Genomic DNA, 18,827 nt, shown 5'->3' with positions numbered 1-18,827 from the left:
TCCGGGCGCTCAGCTTTCCGGCCCGGGACGCAGAGGACAGCGAGCAGGATGCTCCGGCTTGTGCCGGGTTTCTAGCTACTGAGATGCAATCCCTCATTCCAGCTCATATCATTTATCCTTGATCCTTCCAGTAGGAGCTTTTGGGCCCTGCAGCTCAGAGTCAGCAGCAGGGCCCTCTGGCTTTGAGCCCTGGAAAGGAGCCCTTGTAGTGTTTATGAACAGCAAAACTAACTCCTCCCCTCTTCATCCTCATGGTTAACCGGGTGGAAAAGAGGCCACTCCTTTTCTCCCTCCTTACTCTAGAGGTCCAGGCTCAGAGAAAAAACACAAAGGGTAAGAGATTAAATCCTAGGATTGTGGCTGAAGTTGAGGCTTTCCAGTTTTTAGGTTCCTGGAATATTTTAAAATAGAAGAAAAGCCACGAAGGAGGACGGCAAAAATTGTGCTACGTTCATCTCTTGACTCTCTGTATATCCACATTTAGAGGTGATGTCAAAATCCCATTGTGGATGGGAGCCTAAAAATAACCCGCCTTCTCCCTCCGCAGGCCTTGATCCCAGCACCTTGCTGGGAGCAAATGAGAAGTGAGGTAAAGGCAAGGAAGAACCACACAAATTGCAAAGATGGTGGTGGTTTCTAATATTTATTTTTCTGGTTATAAAAGTAATACATGAAGAGCACTGGATTGGGAGAGGTTTTGAGTCCTGCAGGATGACAGGTCACTTTCTCAGAACCTGCATTGCCTCATCTGGGAAGCCGGATAAGGAGTCCTGCCTTGCCCACCCCACAGAGGGCAGTGCAGATCAGATGAGATAACACAGGGGAAGCACTTGGTAAGCTGGAAAGTGCTGTCAAATGGAAGGGCTTAGTGTGGCCACCCTCGGCTGAGGTAGCACCAAGGTCCGAGCTCCTGCCCCTCCCCTAGCCCCTAAGACACGGACAAAAAGGGGGCCACTTGCAGCCTTGGTTTATTGGAGTGGGGGAAGGGCCATGCAAATCTGCCTCAAGCCTGGCCAGATGGGGTTTCACTGGGGCACTTCCAGAACCGGGCATCAGCTGTGGCCAGCCGGGTGAGGATCTCCTCCAACTCGGGCCCATCCTCTGGGAAGCGCTCAGAGAAGGATCGGATGAGGCCAGCAGCTGAGGCCTCATACTCAAGAAGCTGTACTTCTGAGCCTGGGGAGGAGATGGAGAAAAAAACAGCAGCAGGAAAAGGTCTTAATAGGGAAGCAGAATCACAGTCATAAGCATAGGAGCAGCTAGTTCTTCCTGAGCTCTTACCATGTGCCAAAAATTGTGCTCAATATTTCTTTTTCTTTTTCTTTTTTTTTTTTTTTGCGGTACGTGGGCCTCTCACTGCTGTGGCCTCTCCCGTTGCAGAGCACAGGCTCCGGACACACAGGCTCAGCGGCCATGGCTCACGGGCCCAGCTGCTCTGCGGCACGTGGGATCTTCCCAGACCAGGGGCATGAACCCGTGTCCCCTGCATCGGCAGGCGGACTCTCAACCACTGTGCCCCCAGGGAAGCCCCTCAATATTTCTAACTGAATCCTTAAAATAATCCTATGAGATAGGAAATATTAAAGGAGGGGTATTCAGTGAATTGCTGCATTCATTCATTCACTTAAAGATTTACACCAGTGCCATGTTAGGTAAAACAGACACAGTCCTTGGCCTCCAGGAATTGCCTTATCTCTGTCTACTGCTGGACCCTGGGCAAGTTTCTCAACCTCTCTAAGCCTCAGTTTCCTCATCTGTAAAGTGTGGGCAAGCACAGTACTCGTTCTCTCGAGAAGCTGTGGTGATTAAATACAAGAATGCATTGAGGGAATGCTCACCAGGTGCCAGCTACCACGAGCATCACGACCTCTGAACCTATTATTCACCTGTTAAGTGAGGCTGTTCCCAGGGCACCCATCTCACTTATGGGGTGTTCCTGAATACTCCTGGGAAGCACTTCCCTCTAACATCCTTCCGCTGCTCTACCGACTCACAGCACCTTGCTGTGCTCTGTGGCATCATGGGATGTACGCAGCTAAGAGCACAGGCTCTGAGTTCAGATGGCCCAAGTTCAAATCCTGGTCCTGCCACCCACTAACTGTGTGACCTCAAGCAAGTACATTCCCTTCCGTGTCTTGGTTTCCAGCTGAAAAATGGGGATAATAACTTCCTCATTGAGTTGTTGGGAGTTGATCCATGGAAAGTTTACGCAGACTCTGACACGGAAGTCCTCAAAAGTTAGCTACAATCATCAACATTTCCACCACCACCACCACCTCTGAGGATTCAACCTGTTCTTCAGGCCTTAAAGCTTCACCCCCACTTCCTCCCCAGACCCTTCCCTGAGTCCCTCAAAAGTAGAGGTGATCTTCCCTTCTCTAAGTGTTCAGACCACTGTTTGCGTCTCTTGGGCACCCATGAACACTTCCCTTGTAAGATCATTTCTCTCTCTGGCTTATTCCTAATGGGCTGTGAACTACTAGACGTGAGTAGTCCAACCCCAATGCCTGCCCAGGGCTGGACAGTCAAAGCAATGACGATATTGTCCATGTAATGAGCACTGACTGTGTGCCCGGCATGATCCATTCTCTCACTCATCTGACAGGCATTGAGAGGCTCCTGTGGGCCAGGCCCTGTGCCAGGTGTCAGGGATGTGCTGCTCCTGCTGCCATGGAGATGAGCAGACGAGCAGACAGGAAAATGGCAGAGTGACAGCCGTTTGAAGAAGAGGAAGCTGGGTGATAGCTCAGGGGGTGTGCCTGGAGGGTGGGGAGCCGGGGAGAGGGTTGCCAAGGGGTGGGGGCCAAACTCCTCTATTTTATTTTTTAAATGAGGTGCATTTTCATTGTTATTAATTTTTTCTTTTGGCCGCACCACATGTCTTGCGGGGATCTTAGTTCCCTGACCAGGGATTGAACCCATGCCCTGGCAGTGAAAGCGCCGGGTCTTAACCACTGGGCCACCAGGGAATTCCCCAGAGTAGAGTTTAGAATAAACCTTTTAAATGCTTTTTCCTCACCAGGAGGAGGTAATTATTTCATTTAACCCTCACAACTGCCCATGACTATGGCAGTGAGGAGCAAACGCTCTTAATACAAAAGGGCCTTTAATACAAGAGGTACAAGCGCAAGGCAGACAGGGCCAGGGATTCTGGCAACGGCATCATTGCTTGAGGAGGGAGAAGGACCACGGGGGTGCTGATCTCCCTCCGGGCTCTGCCGAGTCCTGTTGTCCCCTGGGCTCAACTCAGCCTGCTGGGTGCCAACTCTCTGCCTGAGCTGACCTCATTCCTGGGCCCCCGACAGGCCTGATTCTCCGGTATGATGCCTGGCCTCCTCACAGGCCCGGGGTCTGCCTGTTCTACTAGCCCCTGCCCTGCTGGCCTGCCTCAAACCTTCTGTTGCCGTCTGAGAAGCAGCATGACCCCATGTGTGTGGGGGGTGGTAGATGCCAAGGTGTGGGCCTAAGGGTTGGCATGGGGAGGAGGGCCACCCCAGGTAGCCTTTCCTGAGCCCGGGTTGGTTCCGGGCCTTCTCTGTGCTCCCAGAGGGCTCTGCACGGCCCCCATCAGTGAGGGCTCAGGAGCCCATTACCTTCGAGGCGAGTGTTGGGCTGAACGATGAGCTTCCGGGCTTCCTTACGGAGCAGCACTGTGTCCCTGAGGGAGAGGAAGCACTCGGGGGGTGCATCGGTGACGGCCGCGTACCCCTCATACAGGGCCCGGCCTCCAGCCACGTCCCCTGTGGACTTCAGCACCTGTGGGAAGGCAGCAGTCAGTGCCTATCATGGGCGCCCTCCCGGCATCCATGGGGCTTTGCCAGGGGCTACAGCCAACGGCGCCCAGCCCTGGACTACATGTGCTCTCTCGCAGCTTTCCTGTGCTGAATACGCGAGGAATGCGGATCACGTGCTAGCACAGAGTAAGCGCCCACACGAAAGTGGAGCTAATTGTTCTCCTCTGTGTGTCTCACTTGAGCTGTAGACAAGGAAGGTATTATCATCACCCTCTTCTTTTTCTGAACATTTTTAGGGACTTCCCTGGTGGTCCAGTGGCTAAGACTCTGCGCTCCCAACGCAGAGGGCCCGGGTTTGTTCCCTGGTCAGGGAACTAGATCCCACGTGCCGCAACTAAGACCCAGTGCAGCCAAATAAATAAATAAATAAATATTGGGCTTCCCTGGTGGCGCCGTGGTTAAGAATCTGCCTGCCAATGCAAGGGACACAGGTTCGAGCCCTGGCCTGGGAAGATCCCACATGCCGCGGAGCAACTAAGCCCGTGCACCACAACTACTGAGCCTGCGCTCTAGAGCCCGCGAGCCACCAGTACTGAGCCCACGTGCCACACTACTGAAGCCCGAGTGCCTAGAGCCCCTGCTCTGCAACAAGAGAAGCCACGACAATGAGAAGCCCGTGCACTGCAACGAAGAGTAGCCCCCGCTCACCGCAACTCGAGAAAAGCCTGTGTGCAGCAACAAAGACCCAACACAGCCAAAAAATAAAATTATTTTTACCATGACAAATGTTCAGGCAATTATCCTTAGTATTCAACAAATACTCTTCCTTAGCTGCATGGCATGCGGGATCTCGGTTCCCCAACCAGGTACTGACCCTACGGTGGGAGCTCGGAGGCTTAACCACTGGACCGCCAGGGAAGTCCCTACCCTCTTTTTTTAGTAAAACATTTCACACACCCAAAATATATAGTATGTATGTTATAAAGAATAAGACACCCATACAACCACCACCCAGCTTAAAAGTCAGTCCAACCGCCCCCTCCTTGACTGCACCCTGTGGTCTCCCCGATCTGAGGAATTAGCACTCGACTTGGTGCTCATTAGTCTCTTGTTTTCCCTGAGTTTTACTCTCAACCATAAATTTTGCCCACATCCTGTGATGTGCTTTTTCTGCTCGAGTTACATCTAAGATTCATCTGTGTTTGTGCGTGTAGTTATAATTCACCCTTCTCACAGCTGTATGTATTCCACTTACAAACACGCCACAGTTTCATCTCTTCCACTGTTGCTGTGTAACCTGTGCTTTTTGCCCTTTGAGGCTGCTGGGGACATCCTGTACGTCTCCTGATGCTCAGAGGCAGGTTTCCTCAGAGAATCAAGGCCTGGAGGTCAGGTGAATGCTCATCCTTAAAGGACGATGCCCTCATTGTTTTCCAGAGTTGTTGCACCTGTTTACATTCCCAGAAGCAGGGGCTGGCAGTCCGTCCTGCTCGGCACACCAGGGTGGCGTTGACAGTTTTTCATTTTGCCAAGATGGTGGGTGGAAATCTCATGTTGTTTAAGTTGCACTTTTCTGATGACTAACGAGAAGGAATAGCATCCCACAAGTTGGTGGGCTACTTATTTTCCTCTTCTGTTCATGAGCTTTGCCTATTTTTCTGTTGGGTTGTCTTTTCCTCCCCCCCTTTTTTTTTTTTAAAGTTCTTTATATATTTAGATGCTAACCTTTTGTTAACACATATGTGGTAAATACCCTATCCTAGTTTAAGACTCATCTTCTCACCTTCTTTATGGTAAGTTTTGATGAATAAAAGTTATTATTATTGTTATTATTTTGGCTGCGCCGCATGGCTTGCGGGATCTTAGTTCTCTGACCAGGGATCAAACCCAGGCCCACAGCAGTGGAAGCACAAAGTCGTAACCACTGGACCACCAGAGAAGTCCCTAAAAGTCATTTTTAATGTAGTTAAAGGGATCGATCTCTTCCTTGATGGCCTGTGCTTCTTGTATGGGGAGAAATTCTCCTCCACCCTGAGGTCATAAAGATATTTTCTCAGTTTAAAACTTTGCCATTCACGTGTAAGCCTTTAATCTCTCTGGGATTGAATTCTGTGTGTGGTATAAAGTAGAAATCCAAAGTGTCTCTCCATAAGGATAATCGATTGTCCCAGGGCCACTATTAAATGGTCCCTCCTTCCCCACTGGTCTGCAACACCACTTCTGTCATATACCAAACAATCAAAGCTCTTGGTTCTGTTCCACTGGTCAATTTGTCTATTCCTGCCCCAGTGCCACACTGAATTTAGAAGTCTCAGAATAAAATTTGATATCTGGTGGAACAAGTCCCCAACCTGTTTTGCCTCAAGAGTGTTTTGGCTCTGATTCATGGTCCTTTATGCTTCCATCTAGATTTTACCATCAGCTTGTAGAGTTCCATGAAAAACGCTCTTGGGCCTTTATTCAACCTTGCTGAACTCTTTTATTACTTTCAATAATTTACAGATTCTTTTGGCTTGCCTACGTAGACAGCCATATCATCTGCAAAACGATGTTTTTGTTTGTTTGTTCGTTTGTTTTTTGCGGTACGCGGGCCCCTCACTGTCGTGGCCTCTCCCGTTGTGGAGCACAGGCTCCGGACACGCAGGCTCAGCGGCCATGGCTCACGGGCCCAGCCGCTCCGTGGCACGTGGGATCTTCCCGGACCGGGGCACGAACCCGCGTCCCCCGCATCGGCCGGCAGACTCCCAAACACTGCGCCACCAGGGAAGCCCGAGGGTTTTTTTTTTAATTTTTAAAAAAATTTTTTGGCAGCCCACATGGCATACGGGATCTTAGTTCCCCGACCAGGGATAGAACCCGTGTCCCCTGCAGTGGAAGCACAGTCCTAACCACTGGAACGCCAGGGAATTCCCAAAACGATGAGTTTTGTTTCTTCCTTTCTAATGCCCAAAGTTTTTACTTGTTTTTCTTGTTTCCTTCTAAAAGCTAGGACCTTCAGTACACTGTTGATCAGAAGTGGAAATAGAAAGTATATTTGTCTTCTTCCTGATTTTAAAAGGAATGTTCTAGTGTTTCAACAAATGACATTTACTGTACTTTCTTTTTTTGAGACACTCTTTGTCGGGAACCAGCTGCAAGCTGACAGTTCTTGCAGCTTAAAGCATGGCAAAGTCCTGCTTAATTCTTGACAGGACCCGAAAGATTATTAGAGAAGATATGAGTCTTGGCCCGTGAGGCTGCTTGCGGTTTCTCTAACTATAGTTTGTCCCTGGCATGTTTCGGTAATCACAGTCTGTTCTCATGCATGTTTATATTCTGGTTCGCAGAATGTTTTGTACTATAACTTCAACACTAAGGAAATACTGCCTGATGATCCTGTCTTGTGATTTTAACAAAAACATGTATTGCCTACTGCAATATATAAAGAGTTTTGATGGGAAATAAAGTGTGTGTGTGCTTGTACACCATCCTCCTGACCCCGTCTCTCCTTAATCCCCTCACCTGCTCTCAGGACTTGTTCCTCAGTCTAACAGCGACTGACAACTCTTATCGGTTAAAGAAATTCTTTTTGAAAAAAAAAAAAAGAAACTCTTTTTGACTCTGAGTTTCCTGAGCGTTTTTTATCATAAATAGATATTGACTTTCAAGAGCTTTTTCTAAATCTATTGAGATGATCATGGTTTTTCTCCTTTAATATGGTGATTTTCATAAATATATTTTATGATGTTAAATAAACCTTTCATTTCTGGGATTAAACCCAAATTGATATTTTCTGGATTTGATCTAAGATTTTGTTTTAGAATTTTGGCATTTACATTTTCCCTTCCTGAACTATCTTCGATTTTGGTATCAAGATTAAACTGGCAACTTACAAGGAGGTAGAGAACATTCTCTCTTTTTCTATTGTATGGAAGAGTTTATATAAAATTGATACCATCTGTTACTTGAATATTTTGTAGGATTCATCTGTAAAACTCTGTGAGCTTAGCATTTTTAAAAAATTAATTAATCATTTATCTTTGGTTGCGTTGGGTCTTCGTTGCTGCGCGTGGGCTTTCTCTAGTTGCGGCGAGGGGGGGCTATTCTTTGTTGTGATGTGGCAGGCTTCTCATTGCGGTGGCTTCTCCTGTTGCAGAGCACGGGCTCTAGGCGCACGGGGTTCAGTAGTTGTAGCTTGCGGGCTCTAGGGCGCAGGCTCAGTAGTTGTGGCACACGGGCTTAGTTGCTCCGCAGCATGTGGGATCTTCTCAGACCAGGGCTCGAACCTGTGTCCCCTGCATTGGCAGGTGGATACTTAACCACTGCGTCACCAGGCAAGTCCCAGCTTAGCATTTCTTGTATGAAGATTTTAGACCACCGATTTAATTTCTGTAATGGCTATAGGATTATTCAAGCTATCTATTCATGAGTCAATTTTAATGTTATTATTTTTCTAGGAATTTGTCCATTCATCCAAGTTAAAAAGTTATTGCCATAAATTCCTGCTATATTTACAGTTATGTCCCCCTTTAAATTTCTACTCTTATTTTGCCTTCACTTTTTTTTTTTGGCTACGCAGTATGCGGGATCTTAGTTCCCCGACCAGGGACTGAACCTGGGCCCCCTGAAATAGAAGCGCAGAGTCCTAACCACTGGACCACCAGGGAATTCCCATTCTATGATGTTTCTAGACAGGGGTTCCGCTTGTCATTCTTGGTATCTCTAGAGCTTCCTGGATTTATGAATTGGGTCTTTAATCAGTTCTATAAAATTCTCAGCCATTATCTCTTCTAATATTCCCTCTCTTACCTTTTCTCTCTCCTTTCCTCTTGGAACTTCAGTTTATGTACATTAGGCCTTTTCACACTATCCTCCATGTCTCTTAATCTCTCTCTTAAATTTCCTAGCTTTGTGTCTCTGTGCTACATGCTGTATAACTTCCTTTATCTTCAGCTGGGTTTAAACCCTGTTTCAGCTGCCTACTTTTAGTTTCAGTGATTATAAAGATTATTGCTAGGAGGTCTATGTGGCTCTCTTCCAAATATCTGACATTTCGTGGCTCTGATCCTTACTTCTTTTGGCAATTTGCAGGTGGCAAAGTAGGATTCCTACTAGGGCACCCTCCAGGTAAGCCTCCCCCTCTTAGACCCAGGGTTAGAATGATTTTCCCTAGCTGTGGAGTAATTAAAACCGACTGGGAACTCCTGGGGGAAGGTTAGAGAGAATACCTCACCTTTCTCTCTTCTGCATGATATTTAACACCCAGAATGTGAACACACATTCATCAGGTCGACAGGTTAGACCCCAGGAGCTTAAACCAAAGAGTTGGCAACAGGGGTGCTGACGGGACCCAGGTGTTATCATGAACAAGTGAGTAAGGCAGGTAGGTAGTGGACCCGGCAAACTGGAGAGTCACGCCATGTCCAAATGTCCAAGTGTGCAAATGCAGTGGCTGATGCTCAGTTCCAGCCCATCATTCACGTGGGAATTACGTCTATTGATGTCAGACCTTCAAAGAAGTCAGAAATACACATTTGTATCTCACCTCACCAACTTTTATAATACGGGTAGGCCAAAGCTATGACTGTGTTTGTGACCCATGGCTGAAGCCTTTCCCTATGGAAAAGGCTTCATCTTCCCTGGGGCTGGCTCCTTGCTCTGCTCTTGGCTTTTCCTGGGGGCTAATAAAAGAAACAGCAACACCAAAAACGCTTCCATATTCCGTATCTTCTGTAAAACTACTGCTGCAGACACTGTCCATTCTGCTGAATGACTCCTCTCGTACAGAGACCCCCCTGCTTCAATCTCTAGAACGGAATGCCGTGTTCACTCACTGCTAGGTCACAGTTCAATACTGGCTGAAGATTTGGCAGATTTGACTCCTTTATCTAGTGACTTATTATTATTAATAGACTGTTCTGGAATAATTTTAGATTTACAGAAAAGTTGCAAAGATAGTACAGAGAGTTCCCGTGTGGCCCTGGCCCAGTTTTGCCTGTTGTTAACATCTTACAAAATTGGTACATTTGTATTAACTAAACTCTAGACGTTATTTAGATTTCACTAGTTTTCCCACTAATGTCTTTTATCTATTCCGGAATCTGACCCAAGACACTGCACTGTGTTTTGCATCTAATGATTTTTAATTTCTAATTTTATTTTCCTTTAATGGCCAAACACATCTTTTTAGGAAAAATGCCTAACATCCCTTCTGGAAATAGGTGGGAGTACAATCATAAAGAGATATTTGCTGAATTGAAGGCTGGGCCTTCTTCAGGTTGAAAAAGCCAGCAGGACCCTGTTCTGATGGAAGGCACTTCCCGGTAAGGAGTGGGTCACCATCGGTGGTCCTCCAGCTTTGTTGAGTGTCAGAATCACCTGGCAGGCTAGTAAACATGCAGGTTTCGGGGCCCCACACTCAGAATTTCTGAATCAGGAGTTCTGGGGTGGTGCCTTTGAATCTGCATGTCCTGGGCGATGCTGCTGCTGGTCTCTGGACCACACTTTGTGTCACACTGGCTTGGATAACACGACATTCTATCGCTCAGTTCCACATATATGTTGTTTCATTTAATTCCTACCAGGTGAGGCAGGTGATGTAACTCATTTGACAGATGAGAAAAGTGGAGGCCAGCAAGGCAAAGTATGTTACCCCAATTACACAGCTGGTTAGTACTGGCACCAGAACCCCAAAAGGTCTACTGACTCTAAACATCCCTACATGGGAGGGATGTCAGGGCTGCAGTGACCACTGTCCCTCCCTCCTTCACTCACCAAGCTCCAGGCTTCCTCCTTCTGTCTCTCAACCCACCAAGCTCCTTCCAGTCCCAAGACCAGGCTTTACGCTTTGTTTCTTCTGCTATCAGATCTTCTAATAGCTGGTTCCTCCTTGGCACTCAAATTCCAGCTTAAATACCACCTCCTCCAAGAAGCCTTCCCTTTTACAGGGTGGGGAGACAGGGTGAGGCTGGAGGGGGCCTCCAAGGTGAGAGGCCCCTGTTTACCTGGAGTCTCCGCAGGAACCTCTCCAGGGCGGGCTTGCCCACGGTCCGGATCTTGCTGCGGTCAAGGTGGACCTGGGCATCTGGGCGCCCATCGGAGCCTGTGGTGGGAGTGACGGTAACAAGTCCCTCGCCAGCCTCCAGCAAGACCCTCAGGATCACAAACCGGGCCTGCATGTGGGCCTGCCGAGGCCAAAGAGAAAGGAATCATTTGCAACCCCGAGGCAAGAAGTATCAAGAGCTCATTCCAAGGCCTGATATATCATATGTGTGCACTAATTGTCAATTATTATTGTCGTTTTATTCTTCCCCAGCCTGTGGGTCCTTTTGTGCCTATTCCTCTCCCCTCAAATGCTTCCCTTCTCCTCTCGCAAGGGAGGGCAGGCTGCCCTGGTAGACAGGAAGGCCATTTCCAGGCAGGACCCAGAGCCCCATGTTCCCCCTTGTCACCCACCATCCCCTCTGCTGCTCCACAGCCCACCCTCATGAGAACAGTTACCCCCAGAGGGCCCCTCGCCACCAGGACCCCGAGCACTTTCTTCTCCACAATCCTGTTTGCACTCAACAGTGGGATCAAGAGGGCACCGTTATCTGCAGTTTACAGATGACAAAACAGAGGCCCAGAGAGGTGAAGTGACTTGCTCAGGGTCACACAGCTCGTAGGAGAGAGCAAGGACTAACCCAAGTTTCCTGACTCTAAAACGTGTGTTCAGGGCTTCCCTGGTGGCGCAGTGGTTGAGATTCTGCCTGCCGATGCAGGGGACAGGGGTTTGTGCCCCGGTCTGCGAAGATCCCACATGCCGCGGAGCGGCTGGGCCCGTGAGCCATGGCCGCTGAGCCTGCGCGTACGGAGCCTGTGCTCCACTACGGGAGAGGCCACAACAGTGAGAGGCCCGTGTACTGCAAAAAAAAAAAAAAAAAAGTGTTTTTTTAAAAAATAAATTTATTTTTGGCTGTGTTGGGTCTTCGTTGCTGCGCACAGGCTTTCTTTAGTTGCAGTGAGCGGGGGCTACACTTCGTTGCGGTGCGTGGGCTTCTTATTGCAGTGGCTTCTCTTGTTGCGGAGCACGGGCTCTAGGCATGTGGGCTTCAGGAGTTGTGGCATGTGGGCTCAGTAGTTGTGGCTCGTGGGTTCTAGAGAGCAGGCTTGGTAGTTGTGGCACAGGGGCTTAGTTGCTCCACGGCATGTGGGATCTTTCTGGACCAGAGCTCGAACCTGTGTCTCCTGCATTGGCAGGCGGATTCTTAACCACTGCGCCACCAGGGAAGTCTCCATGTGTTCTTTTGATGACACAATATTGCCTCCTCAAAACAGACTTACTTGACTTCTTAAAAGATTTCAATTGCTTACCCTATCTCTAAAGTACATCTCATCACCGAACAGTGTAGCCTAATGGCTCTGGAGGCAGGCTGCTTGGATTTGAATTCTGGTTCTGTTACCAGCAAGTTACTTAATCGCTTTGTGCTTCAATTTCCTCATCTCTAAAATGAGGGTAATAACAGTACCTACCTCCTGGGTTGACACTGGGGACAAATGGGTTAATCACATAAAGCGCTTAGAACTAAGTGGCACAGAGTAAGTCCTATGCAAGTCCTCTGTTAGTGATCATAGTAAAATCATCTCATCTGATTCACCCTCAAAGGTGGGCAAGGAGATTATTACTCCCATTTCACAGACAGGGACACCGAGACTCACAACAGTGACGTGACTTGCCCTCATATGCAGTGGACTCTGGGATCAACCCAGTTTATGCGCCTCATAGGTACGGTTGTCCCTTCCCTACACCCAGAATCCTGATCTTGGCCCCCACCTAAGGCTCTTCCCTCCTGAGGGGTCCCCTGGCCCCCACCTGTCTCCAGCTGGAGGCCTCAGGGGTGTAGAACTCCAGAGCAAGCAGTCCGGCCCGAACCATGTTGAGCCAGTTTACGTAGACCACATCTTCTGCGTCAGCCCCCTCAAAGCCAAAGATCCTGGGGGAGGGAGGGGAAGTGGCAGGGGGGATGGGGGTCAGAGGCTACCCGGGCCCTGCCCTCCCTGCCAGCACCCCCTCCATCCACAGAGGAGGTCCCCCCCACCCAGGCCTGCTGCTCGTACTCCAGCACTTGGGGGTTGAGGCAGAGGTAGAGGCCCACGCTCTCTGCCCGGCACTCTTCATAGCTGGAGGCAATAGTGCTGAACTTGCTGTCCCAGGTCTCCCCGCTCCGGTACCAGCTCTGAATCTGGGAGGGGAGGCCCAGGAAGCAAGCTTAGGGGTGCCTGCCATCCCCATAGGCCACCCCACTCCCAGCACCCCAAGGCTCCGCCGAGGCCACCCTCACCTGCTCCCCTGTCTCTGGGTTGATCACTGTCTCCTGGTCAAAGTTGAATGCTCCTTTCTCATCCTGCAGGAGAATGGTCATGAATGTGGGGCAGGTGAGGGCAAGGTGCCCCTGCCCTGGGCCAGGCCTTCAGCCCTGGATCCAAGTGGCTCAGAAAGGTGACCGGGAGCAGTGAGTGGATGGCAGGAGCAGCAGGTCCACCGACACACTGCCGCCTCCAAACCTGTCCTGTGACACATCTCAGAAGCCCCGGAGGTAGAAGAACGTCAGGCACCTACTCCTGCACAGAGAGTGACACTGCAGGCCAGATGGGGAGGCACATGCCCAAAGTCACATGAAGACTTGGACTCAGTATCTCCAGAGCCCAGCTGGAGATGTCCCAGTGGGTGGACCAGAAGGCCTGGCCGCTCCTCACCTTCCTGGCCCCTCTGCTGGCAGAGGAGGTCACAGCATGTGACTCTCTGCCTCAGAAGCATCACCCTAACCGTCCTCTCCATGTGCCAAGTGTCTTGCGTGCACCATCCATTTCACCCTTGCAACCACCCTCCAAGGAACATTCTATTACTACCCCACTTCACAGAGGAGGAAACTAAGGCTCAGAGACTAAGAACCCCAAAGCGGAATCAGAGCACATAATGTCTGTGTACACTGTCTCTTAACAATAACACCCATTTTCAGAGGGCCTATCGAGTGCCAAGCAAATCCCAGGGCTTTGCCTTTATTCCTCACAAAAGCCATACCATAGGAGTCAGGAACCCCATTTTACAGATGGGCCAACTGAGGCTCAGGGAGGGGAACTGTCTTGTGCAAGGCCACCGACGGGCCACATGTGTCCCCGCTTCCCTGGGACTTCAAAGCCTGGACAAAGCCCAATGCCAAGCTGTTCCCGCATCAGCTGCTCTCTGGATCCTCCTGACTTCCAGGCCCAGCCCGTCCCCATTCGGAGAGGCAGCTCCACCCACAAGGAGCAGGCCCAATGCTGCGCTCTCTGACAGCCCTGCCCCACCCACCCCCAGTCATGTCATCCATGTAGCTCCGGGCTGGGGGTCCACAGTGGGCTCTTCCCGGCCTGCCAGAAAGGCTGTCTGTCTTCTCATATTCCCTGAGTGGGTGCTGAGGGCGCTCCAGCCACTTTGGCTGGCCAGAAGGAAGGGGCAGCTCTGGGGAGAAGGGGCCCCCTTCAATACCTGGAAAGGTACAGGCTCCAGGGAACAGCAGTGCAAAGACAGACAGTGCTGCAGCCTCAGGACTACGGGCTCCAGACACTGCCCCTCCTGGCCTCTCTAGCCCTGGGGCTGCCTGGGTCACACCCTCAGGGCAGGCTTCCCTGGCCTGAGCCAAGCAATTCTTCCTGTGGGGGGACCTTAGCTGGACAGTCCTGCAGGTCCCACTCAATCCTGGGACTCTTGGGGGAGGCTGAGACACTGAGGGCCAAGACTGGAGCGGCTTCACCCCTGAGGGGCTGACTGTGAAGGAGGGGAGCCGTAGGCCTGGCTCTGCAGAGGCTCCTGCGGGCACCAGGGCCAGCCCCGTGTTCTTACCTGCACGAAGAGCTTGCCGCTGCCGTGGCCCAACAGCTCGTGCAGCCCCACCTGCACATCAAAGGAGGGTCCCTTCCAGCGGATGTACAGGTCCTGCCGAGACAAGCGGAGACCCACGCTGCCCACTGTCCCACCACGGCCACACGGCCTGCCCACATCCCCCGTGCCAGGCCGAGGGCCCATCGTGATGCACACATTTGCTAAAGGCCTACTACACTGGGCACTGCAAAGCCCATCCCATCCTTGCAGCAACCTGCAAAGAAGGGGCTGCCTCCACTGTTTGCCAGCTGGGGAAACAGGATCCAAAGACACAAGGTCAAAGGTCACAAGCAGGGAAGCAGCAGAGCCAGGCCCGAAGCCGTGTTCTTTCCTCTCCTCTGCACTGGCCTGTCCGCCTTCCTGCATCAGCTGAGGTCAGGCCAGGCCCAGCGCCGGCCCTCGGGCTGCCGGTGCCCACCTTGTCCTCCTCCTCCAGGAAGGTGAGCTTCTCCCGCTGTGTGGCATAGGCCACGGCCAGCACGTTCCCCAGCGACACGTTCTTAAAGCCTTCCGTCTGCCTTAGGTCGTCATCTGGAGAAGGTGAGGGCGGGGACCAGGGAGAAGGGGCAAAGGTCAAGGGTCACAGACGAGGAGTCTGGACAAGAGGGACAGGCCGGGATGGTGAGCGGAGCAGGGTGATTTGTGGCCAGGGTGAGTGTGTGGAGGCGGAGGGTGCGACTCTCAGTGGGGTCTCCTGGGGGTTTGGGCCATCCTGTCGTGTTCGAGGGGCAGGGCCTACGGAAGCTCACAGTTGGGGATGTTGATGCCGGCAGGGATGCCGGAGCCAGCAAAGGTGAGAACATCCAGGGAGGTGAAGTCGGGGGTGAGGAACTTGTCCTTCTCGAAGGCCGGGGGCCAGGGAAGCTCCTTCAACAGCTGCTCCGCACTTGCCACCAGCCACTCAAACTTGGCACTCATGGCCTTGTTCACCATGGCCACAAAGCCTGTCAGGGGACAGAGTGGGCTGTGGGTTGGCAGGGTTTGGAAGGGATCCCACACCCTCCTCAACCCCTCTAACCCTCCAGCCGTCATGCAGGTATTGAATGCCTGCTGTGCACAGTGACCCTGTCCTGGCCACTCGGGAGAACAGTGACCCAGACCTGGGCCCTGCCTCCATGAGGTCACTGTTTTGGGATGGGTGGGGTACAGAGAGAAGGCTTCGCTGAGTAACACCTGAGGTGGATCTTAAAGGAGATTGTGGGGAGTACATAGGGGATGATGGGGAAAGGATCAGATGCCCAGTGGAAGGGACGACATGAACAAAAAAAGATGCTCTCCTTTTTGGGGGAACTGTGAACTGTCCTGCACGGCTAGTGCACCTGGCTTATGCGGTGGTGAGGGAGGCTGCTGCACAGGCGGCTGGGACTGATCCTTTCAGAGTCAGTGCAGTTAGAGTTCCTGGCTCAAAGCAGTACAATTTCCAAAATTGTACTCCATAGAACACATTTTCTATGAGAGCCTTCATAAAGAAAGAGCTCCCTGGTCAGATAAGTTTGGGCAAAACTATACACTCTACCTCCATCTTCTTAAAGGTTCGCAATGCACATTTGCACGTTAAAGGTACTGAAGAGTCCTGCAAGCAGAGACTCCCTGCTGCTCAGCAACAAATCCTTCTTAATGTAATTCCTGCTAACCCTGCAGGGACTGTGCCCTGGAAAGGCCTGACCTAGACTGAGGAAGGGGTCAACCTTAACCTGGCCGAGGGATGGGCTTGGCAATGCCTCTCCATCTGGATTCGCTCTGTCTGATGAAATCATCACACCAGGGCAGGAAGAGAGGATGATTAAAATAGCAAAGAAGGAAAAGCGACCTAAATAAATGTCCAATGATTGGGGATTATTAAATAAATCAGGGGGCAGCTATGTGACGGCATGCCATGCAGCTGTTAGATATGTAGTACAATATCAAATGCTGTGGGGAATTATTTATGATATATTGTGAATACTATACACCTATTAAAAAGAATGTGGTAGGTCTATATATACCAATAGGAAAAATATCCACGATACATGATTAAGTGAAAAAACCAAGTGACAGAACAATACACGGAATGAGAATATAATCTCATTTACCTGGATGAGTTAAAAGGAATGTGTGGGGACTTCCCTGGTGGCGCAGTGGTTAAGAATCAGCTTGCCAATGCAGGGGACACGGGTTTGAGCCCTGGTCTGGGAATATCCCACATGCCACAGAGCAACTAAGCCCATGCGCCACAACTCCTGAGCCTACGCTCTAGAGCCCGCGAGCCACAACTACTGAGCCCACAAGCCACAATTACTGAAGCCCGCACGCCTAGAGCCCGTGCTCCACGACAAGAGAAGCCACCGCAATGAAAAGCCTGTGTGCCACAATGAAGACCCAACGCAGCCAAAAATAAACTTATTTAAAAAAAAAAAAGGAGTGTGTGTGTGTGTGTGTGTGTGTGTGTGTGTGTGTGAGAATGCTTCGACAAAGGCCTGGAAGGACCTGTACTCAACTGCGAGCTGTGGTGATCTCAGGAGGGGTGTGACATAGGAGAGGATAGTAAAGGAGGGATTTCACATTTTATCCTACATACGTCTGTACTGTTCCAATTACTTGCAACAAATGCAGATTTTAAATCACACACACACGTTTTTAAGCATAGCACTACATAAAAACAGAAGACAAAAAGTACATTCTAAATTTTAACCTTGGGGTGGGTACAATCACAGCTGATTTTTTTTGGTCTGCATTTTCATAATTTTTGACCACGAACAGAGACTACTTTTCTAATAATCACAATGAGTTATGTAAAAAGAGGGGGACCTCTGAGACTGAGGCTGCTGAGGAGGCCCTGGGGTCTTGGCCCTCAGAGCAGGCCTGGCAAATCAGGACCCAGGCAGGAAAGCTGTGAGTATGCACACCTGTCTCACCCTCCGGCCCCTGGATTGCCTGTCCCTTCTGCCTGTCTCTGGGCTCAGATCCAAGCCCTCATGGGCTGTCGGGGCTTTCCTCTCTCCTCCAAGGCTAATCTCGCGGGCTTTTGGCAGCTGGATGCTCCAGACTCTACATCCAGGGGCTGGGGAGGATAAAGCTTGGCAGAAACAAGTCTAAATCCTCAGGCTGGATGCCCTGCCCTGCACTAGTGGGTCCCATGGGGGCTTGGACACAAGGGCCGAGGCAGCCTGCCACCTGTCCTGAGATGACAGCAGCCGAGTCAAGTTCATAGTCCCAGTGTTAATTCTGCTCCCATCAACTCAGCACCGTTTCCATGCCTGGCATTGTGCTGAGCCGTCTGCATATAATACCTCACTTCCCATGACACCCAAAAAGGAGTGACGGATGCGCAGAGGTGGGGTTAAGTGGCTCAAGGTCACACAGCCATTAAGTGACAAAGCTGGAGCCTATGCCTGGACCAGACACGAGAGGCAGCACAGCAAAGTGGCTCAGAGCCAAGGTGCCTAGGCTAGGCCACCCACCACCTGTGCCTCAGTTCCCACATCTGTGAAGTGAGGAGAGACATTCTCATAGGATGATGGTGTCAAAATGAGCTACGTGTCCAGTACATGGCAAATCATCAATGGCTGTTGTCATTGTTATTATTACTGCGGAGGGAGGAGCGGGGAGGGGAGAGTCCTCAGGGGACAAGGGTAAGGGTTTCCATCCGACCGCCCACCTCCCAGAAGTTACCTTCAAACTCTCCGCGGGAGCCAAAAGGGTCTCGGTAGCTCTCGATGAACCCGATGTAACTGGGGGAGAGAAGGGCTGAGATGGAGGCGGGGCGGGGGGGGGCGGACAGGGCAGGGTGAAGGCTGGCGCCTCACCTCTCCACGATGGGGGCTTTGTCCTGGATCCAGAAGCGAGAGCCCTTCTTGTGGGCCTCGATAGAGCCGTGGGTGAAGCTTTCTATGTACTGGGCCAGCATCTGCTCCTGGTAGCTGGTGGCTGCATAGGCCTGGGGGTGAGCAAGGGTTGGTCAGCCTCAGGCTACCCACCCATCCCCATACCCACCTTTGCTGCCCAGAGGGGCCTGGAGAAGCACCTCAGCCCCTAGCCAGCCCTACCTTGGCTTTCTCCAGGTGCTCCACTACCTTCTGGAGGATGGGTGCATAGTCTCCCCGGGTCACCCGGAAATTGCTTCCCTGGAATTCATAGCTCTTCAGCTTGGAATTCATTTCGGAGTCCAGAATAGGCTCTGAGGGAAAAAGGATGGCTCAGGGAAAAGGCTAATATAAGACACCCCAGCAGGCTTC

The 18,827-nt window shown here is 50.9% G+C and overlaps 1 protein-coding gene across 5 annotated transcripts in view; it reads right to left on the bottom strand.

Moving 5' to 3' along the window:
* Nucleotides 1-622: 622 nt before the first annotated feature.
* Nucleotides 623-18,827, bottom strand: part of DPP3 (dipeptidyl peptidase 3) — a 34,493-nt gene continuing 16,288 nt past the window's right edge. For all 5 annotated transcript variants that reach the window (XM_029208101.1, XM_029208104.1, XM_029208105.1 and 2 more), the window contains 12 exons: nt 18,639-18,769; nt 18,399-18,529; nt 18,265-18,323; nt 15,363-15,557; nt 15,032-15,144; nt 14,575-14,667; nt 13,034-13,096; nt 12,810-12,934; nt 12,565-12,685; nt 10,718-10,897; nt 3,594-3,756; nt 623-1,176 (listed from right to left, as the gene is read on the bottom strand). In XM_029208101.1, the coding sequence (XP_029063934.1) occupies nt 1,004-1,176; nt 3,594-3,756; nt 10,718-10,897; nt 12,565-12,685; nt 12,810-12,934; nt 13,034-13,096; nt 14,575-14,667; nt 15,032-15,144; nt 15,363-15,557; nt 18,265-18,323; nt 18,399-18,529; nt 18,639-18,769 (1,547 nt within the window). In that variant the 3' untranslated portion in view covers nt 623-1,003. The remainder of the gene's footprint in view (nt 1,177-3,593; nt 3,757-10,717; nt 10,898-12,564; nt 12,686-12,809; nt 12,935-13,033; nt 13,097-14,574; nt 14,668-15,031; nt 15,145-15,362; nt 15,558-18,264; nt 18,324-18,398; nt 18,530-18,638; nt 18,770-18,827) is intronic.

Source organism: Monodon monoceros, unplaced genomic scaffold (genome assembly GCF_005190385.1).
Source record: "Monodon monoceros isolate NGI ecotype Baffin Bay Population unplaced genomic scaffold, NGI_Narwhal_1 Super_Scaffold_7, whole genome shotgun sequence".
Classification (NCBI taxonomy): Eukaryota; Metazoa; Chordata; class Mammalia; order Artiodactyla; family Monodontidae; genus Monodon; species Monodon monoceros.
The sequence above is the reverse complement of the archived record's forward strand: the minus strand, read 5'-3'. Positions and strand labels throughout refer to the sequence as shown.